Below are 7,200 nucleotides of genomic sequence, written 5' to 3'. Positions count from 1 at the left end.
TTTGTTAGAATTGCTGAATACAAGATCCAGATTTCTATCATTTCACAGTTTTTTATATGATTATATTGCATTAGTTCCAAATACATACAAGCGTCAACAATATGCTCAAATTTACTCTCTACATTAAAAGCATTCAAATAGTTTTCATCATCATCAAAAATCCATGAAATCGATGGACAGTTAAAATCGCCAAGAATCATAACGAGACAATCCTCAAATTTTGCTTTGTTAGAGTAAAGTTTTGAAATGAAGCTGGCGCTAGCAACTTGCTCGCCGGGTGGAAGATACACACAACAAATAAAAAGCTTAATACTACCTAGATTAAGTGCTATCCAAATATCCTCTGCATCACTTTGAAGTTCAGCAGCTGTAGTCGGTTTAAATTTGATTTTGACAGCAATGAAAACACCACCTCCATCGGTTTTCACATTACATGAACTCGCCCGATCTCGCCTGAAGATAGTGTAGCAGTTTAAATCAATTATTTCTGAGTCCATTATCCCATCGTTCAACCAAGATTCGGTAATACAAATTATATCGTGGTCATTGACAGTGGCGTTCATCTTGAATTCCTCCAGCTTAGTTCTAAGTCCCGTTACATTCTGGTAATATATCGAAAGAGTCATGGGGATCAGAAAATAAGTTCAATTTGTTGCTTGTAATTTATATGGGTTTATAGTTTTCTTAAATCCTCGCTTGACCGAATGTGAAGAATTTTAGACGCGTCGTTTTTGCGTAAAAGAATATTACCAGATTGGGTCCATACATACTTATACTCCTTATTCTTTGCAATGTCTCGTGCTTCTTTGAAGAGTTTCTTGTTGTGAATCGACAAATGTTCATTGATGTATAGCCTTTCCGACACATTTTCAACCCTAATTCCTGATCCATCAGAACCCGAGTTCGACACTCGCTTAACCTTATAAGCGGCAAGAAAATCGTCTCTCCTGATTTTAGAGATGAATCTTAGAACAATATTTTTAGGCCTCCCTTGGATGTTTGTAGGAACACGGCTGCAAAAATCAATACAGGAGGAGTCAACCGGCTGATCAATAGCTCTTCCAATTGATGAAATAATTTCCATGATATTCTCATTTGGCTTCTCAGGTATATTTTGAATTTCTATATTGTTTGATCTGGAAAATTGTTCAAGGTTATTCACTTTAGAGTTGAGATCTGTGACCTGCTTTTTTAACAGTTCATTCTCCCTCTCCAGTTTACCCAACTTAGTGACCAGCTCATTGAACCTGCCTAGCTTGATCTCGAAATCGCTTATTTTTCCCGAACAAAAATTGACTGATTCTCGCAGATTCCTTATTTCTAAAGTGAGTGATTGAATGGGTTGCGAAACATCACCATTGCGCCCCTCAGTGTCTGATTCATCATATGAGACGATGGGTTTCTCAACTCGTTGAGACTGACCATCCAGGGATGGACGGCCAGCAGAAGTCGATTGCCTCTTCCGATCTCCGCCACTGGATACATGTGCATTTACTTGGCGGCATGTATCACATTTCCAATCCGTACCAGGCATGTTCTTGATTGCCGATAACTGATTCTTTGTGACATCGGAACAGGTGCCATTCGCGTGATAATGATTTCGACAAAAACTGCAAATAATACTCGGCGATCTCCTTGAGCTAACTTCATTACAGCGTATACAATAAGACATTTTACAGTTTCAAGAACAAAATGCTTCTCTGTTAGATTTCTCCGAATATACCCCCAGTAAGGTCAATAAGCCTTGATTTCAGTGTGAAGTTAACAGATTTATTCACAATATATTAACACACTTAATTTCAATTAATTATGGAGCGACCGGAACAGTACCTTCACGTACGACAGACGCTACACGCATTTTCCGCACTATATTCGCACTATTTTCGACTGTAATGGAGTTTCTGAATAAATATTATTGCGCTATAGAATCCTTGAAATCTCCAACCTCCTCTGATACTAACAAGGGTTTAACTTCTCAAAAATTTACTCCGCAAAACAAAAGGGTGAATTCTCATTTTTCAAATGTTAGGAATGATACGGTGATAACTTGCCCTTTATGTAAAGATTCGCACCAGCTTTTTGTCCAAATTTTTTGAAAAAATCCCCGAAAGAGCGCCACACTTTCTGTAAAAATACACGACTTTGTTTTAATTGTTTGAGCTCCGTGCATAGTTTACGCAATTGTAGGTCTCTTAATACTTGCCGCGAGTGTAAACTCAGGCATCATACGCTTTTACACTTTGGATCGAACAATCCATCGAGTAATATTGGTTCGGAGCCTTCTACTAGTTCTGAAAATAATACGCCTAACACGGTAATTTCTGCCACAGGTGTTGTTAAAAGGACTACAATGGTCTTGTTGGCTACAGCATTGGTTGAAGTCTGTGATAGTCACGGGAATTTTCATGTGATGCGTGCGTTAATTGATAGCGGATCTATGATGTCATTTATTTCGAAAAGGGCTTCAAATATTTTAGGTCTACCTAAACAACGCATCGAAGTAAAGATACAAAGTTTGAATTCGTTAGAAACAAGTTCAAATTATGGTTGCATCACTCTTTCTATACGACCTGTCAATCAATGTGAGCCTGTTTTGATTACTGACGCCGTTATTTTAGATAAAATTAGTGACGAATTGCCGCGAAGTAGAGTTTGTCTGACCGCTTTTCGCCATTTACAACATTTGAAATTGGCTGATTCGCATTTTTATGAACCTGGAAACATTGATTTGTTGCTGGGCGCTGATGTTTTCTCTAAGATTGCTTTAGGGGAAGTAATTCACGGAGAAACAGATGGACTTGATGCTATGAATACGAAATTTGGTTATATTGTTATGGGGAAAATCGCTCCCCAAATGAACGCTTCACCCTTTTCATTTTTTGTTTCTAGTCCTGAGCAGATATTGAATCAGGATCTTCAAAACCTTTGGTAACTTGAAGGGTTGCCCTCAGTCTCTGAAAGATCGTGTAACGATGACGAAGTGTGTGAAAATATATACAGGGTGACTCAAAAACGAGACGATGCCGGAAGATACATTGTATCTTTGCCCTTTCGGGACGTTTTGCCAACGTTTTCGGGAAGTCGGGATGTAGCTGTTTCTCGTTTTTTGAGTCTCGAAAAACGCTTATTGAGGCAACCTCAACTCTATACTTTCTATCGGGATTTCATGAGTGAGTATTTAGACGCAGGTCATATGGAACCCATTGAAGAGGGTATAGTTCCTCCGCATTCCTATTATTTGCCACATCATGGCGTCGTTAAGGGCGAGGGATCTTCAACAAAAATAAGGGTTGTTTTTAATGCCTCTAGCAAATGCCCTTCGCAGTTATCATTGAATGATCACTTGTTAACAGGTCCAAAGCTTCAAAGTGACATTTTGTCCATACTTTTACGCTTCAGAGTACACGAATACGTCATAAGTGCGGATATCAAACAAATGTATCGGATGATCGGGATGAGTCCTGAGCACCAAGATCAGCGCATCATTTGGAGGTTTTGTCCTGGCGATAACATTCAGGATTTTAGACTGCGTACTGTGACTTATGGTATATCAAGTGCTCCTTTTTTGGCCCTTCGTACATTGAAACAATTAGTGAAAGATGAAGGAGCAAGTTTTCCTCTCGCCGTTCAAGCTCTTGACAGGGATACATATATTGACGACGTTGTAAGCGGTTGTGAAACCACTGAAGAGTTACTCGAATTAAAAACGCAGTTAATTAAATTATTGTTGTTGGGTGGATTCGAGCTAAGAAAATTCTCATCAAATGATCTTTCTGTATTAGATGATCTTCCAGAATCGCATATTTCTTTAAATGAAAGGCTCTTTGAATCGACTGAAGAGGATGCCTCCCTACGCATTTTAGGAATGCAGTGAGCAGTGGCGTACCTCTACGGACTCTTTCCATTTTTCGCACAAAGCGTCATTTGTTGTCAGAGTTGGCTAGAATTTATGATCCCATCGGATTTTTGGGACCTGTTACATTCTTTCTAAAAATCTTGATTCAACGTATTTGGGCCGCCGGGATAGGTTGGGATGATGAGCCGTCGGTGGAAATATTTCGTTTATGGGAAAGATATAAAACAGAAGTATCGCAATTATCAAATCTTCAGATTATCAGAAAACTCTTCGAGGGAAATTCTGAGGCTAAATACGAGTTGCATGGCTTTTGTGCTGCCTCGGAAAAGGGTTAATGTGCCCTCGCTTATATTCGGGTTGTATATGATGAGCAAATATATTGCAAATTCTTGTGCTCTAAAACAAAGGTCGCTCCTTTGAAAAAGATCACAATACCCCGATTGGAATTATGCGCCGCAGCTCTTTTAGCAAAGCTTTTATCTTATGTCAAAGAGACCTTACAATGTCAGCTTTCATTCTGTAATTTAGTTGCGTGGTCAGATTCCAAAGTAGTTTTGAGTTGGATTCATGGTCAACAGCATAAATGGCCAATTTTTGTGGCCAACCGAGTTTCCCTAATCAAGTCCAAGATCCCTTACGCGAAGTGGTGTTATATTCCCACAAAAAATAATCCTGCCGATGCAGGATCCAGAGGGCTGTTGCCATCTGAGTTCATGTGCAATGAATTATGGTTCCGTGGACCTTCAGTTCTATGGGAAGAATTGAAATTGCCTATTTTTAGTGAATATCATGAAGAGGAAGTGGTAATCGAACCTTTGTCTCTTCTTGTTACACAACCGCCAAAAGATGAATTTTATATTCTCACCGAAAATTACTCATCGCTTTCTAAATTGATCCGCATAGTTGGTTTCATTCTGCGTTTTAAGCATAATTTGAGCCATCCCAAGTCACAACGAAGACTTGGTTGGTTGTCCTCATCGGAACTGAATGACGCCCTTTTGACATTGGTGAAAAGCACACAAAGTGTAGTGTTTTTCAAGGAGTTTCGATCAAAGATTTTCTCGAAATCTCTTCGCCGCCTCAATGTTTTTATCGATGATTTTGGAGCTTTAAGAGTTGGAGGTAGGCTAGAGCATTCCTCACTAAACTATGAAGCGAAGCATCCATTACTTTTACCCTGTAAAAGTCCTCTGACGAATTTAATCATTCGTTACTATCATGAGAAATATCTTCACGCTGGTCGAAGAAGCTAAATTTTATATTGGTTCAACGCTTTTGGATAATGTCGTCGAAAAGAGCTATTTTCTCTTGTATATCGAAGTGTACACGTTGCTTTCGATCCAATCCTCGCACGTTTCAGCCACCGATGGCAGATCTTCCTTGGTTTAGAATTTCACAGTTGAAAGCATTCTCTCATGTAGGCGTTGACTACGCTGGCCCATTCTCCGTCTCCATGAGTAGACACCGTGGAATAAGAACTACTAAAGCATATATATGTTTGTTTATATGCTGTAGCACCAAGGCTGTGCATTTAGAACTCGCCTCAGATTTGTCGTCTGAAATATTTTTGGCCGCTCTACAGCGTTTTATCTCGAGACGTGGTCGTTGTAACCATATATACAGCGATTGTGGTACAAATTTTGTAGGTGCTTATCGCGAAATAAATTGTTTTATGCGTGACGCTGCCTCTCGCGAACAAATAGAGTGGCATTTCAATCCACCTTCTGCGCCCCATATGGGCTGACTATGGGAAGCCGGTGTGAAATCTGTTAAGACCCATCTGAAACGGGTATTGGGCGAACAACTCCTCTCCTACGAGGAATTTTCCACGCTCTTATGTTTGATAGAGTCCATTCTGAACTCTCTCCCTCTAAGTCTGCTCTCATCGGATCCTGATGCGTTGACGCCAGGACATTTTCTCACTCTGGAGCCTCTCTCCGGCCTGCCTGTACCTGATCTAACCGATTTATCAAGCAACAGTCTAAGTCGTTGGCAGTTGCTACAAAAGTTGCATCAAAGCTTTTGGACTCGGTGGTCCAAATAATACCTTCATACGCTGCAACAGCGTTCAAAGTGGTTGACTTTTACTGCTCCCCCGCATTTGGGAACACTAGTATTGATTAAAGACGACAATAACCCTCCTTGCCGTTAGTCTATAGGTCGAATTATTGCATTTTATCCAGGTACCGATGATGTACCTCGAGTCGCGTCTGTTAAGACGTCTAAAGGTGTATTCGACAGACCGTTAGTAAAATTATGTCCCTTACCATCTTAGAGAGATTTATGAGTGTAATTTATGATGCTTGCATTCATTTTGGTTTATGTTTTTTCGCTTACCTATTATTGTGTTTCACTTATTTCACATTTTTTTTTTGTCATTTTTTCTCGACCGCGGAGGATGTTGTGTCCGCAACCCACAATACAGTTTTTCGCAATGTGAGTTGCTGAACTATAAATGTTTCATTTTGGAAAAACACGCATCCATATGTAATGAAACCCTTTTTTGTGGTGTTAAACTGTGAAAAGAACAGTCGTCTTAAGAAACTGCACCAGTGCATTTCGATAGTTATTGAATTTTCTGCATTTTTTGATAAATCAAACAGTGATTTCGCTTATTCGATATTTTTCGTTTAACTTGTGTGAAAACCGCATTCATCTGAACAAATTGTTAACTGATAGAGACAGTGCCTTAGAGTTAGTTAGCTTCAATTGAAGCATTCAGAATTCGTCCAGTGTCCAGTGTATGGAAATTGACTGGTCATATTTGAGGGATCCCTCCCGGCCTGCAAGTTCAAGGAAGCCCCCAACACCATTGTCTGTCGGTAAGACATTTATGTTCAGTCTCTTTATGATTTGAAATCTGTACTTGTGTCTGCTTTCGCAACATCTCCGAAAATACAGTCCACACTAGCTCTACGTATATTAAATACGGTAAAACGCCAACATAAGCACTAAATATTAGCATCAAGAACTTGAATTATCAATTTCTATAAAACTACAATGTTGCTGTAAAAGATTTGAACGGTACTAATAGTTTCAGAAAAAGTGCTTTCAACTTTTCGCTAACTTCACAGACCCAGGTCCATATTGCAACTGAATAGTTGCATGTCGGCGCACTCGAACCGCCTGTAATCAAACTGTTGCGCAGCTATAATAGCGAACCTGAAAAATTGCATGCCGGTGGCAGGCCTTATGGGTGATAGCATACTTATTTTATAGCAACATGAAGAATAGCGTTTCTCAAGTAAAAGTATATACGAGGATATATTGAAAAATCCTCAGTCTACTATAGAACCAAACAAAATTTCAGTGTCAAAATATTTTATTACTCAACATATTCTCCT

General features: G+C 39.5%; 1 protein-coding gene across 1 annotated transcript; it reads right to left on the bottom strand.

Annotated features, from left to right (window-relative positions):
* Nucleotides 1–673: 673 nt before the first annotated feature.
* On the bottom strand, nt 674–1,672 carry LOC123309682. The gene has a single exon (XM_044892906.1). The coding sequence runs from the start codon at nt 1,670–1,672 to the stop codon at nt 674–676; it is 999 nt and encodes a 332-aa protein (XP_044748841.1).
* Nucleotides 1,673–7,200: the final 5,528 nt, after the last annotated feature.

This window comes from Coccinella septempunctata, chromosome 3, assembly GCF_907165205.1.
Source record: "Coccinella septempunctata chromosome 3, icCocSept1.1, whole genome shotgun sequence".
NCBI lineage: Eukaryota > Metazoa > Arthropoda > Insecta > Coleoptera > Coccinellidae > Coccinella > Coccinella septempunctata.
Note: the sequence above shows the minus strand (reverse complement) of the source record. Positions and strands in the feature narration are given on the sequence as shown.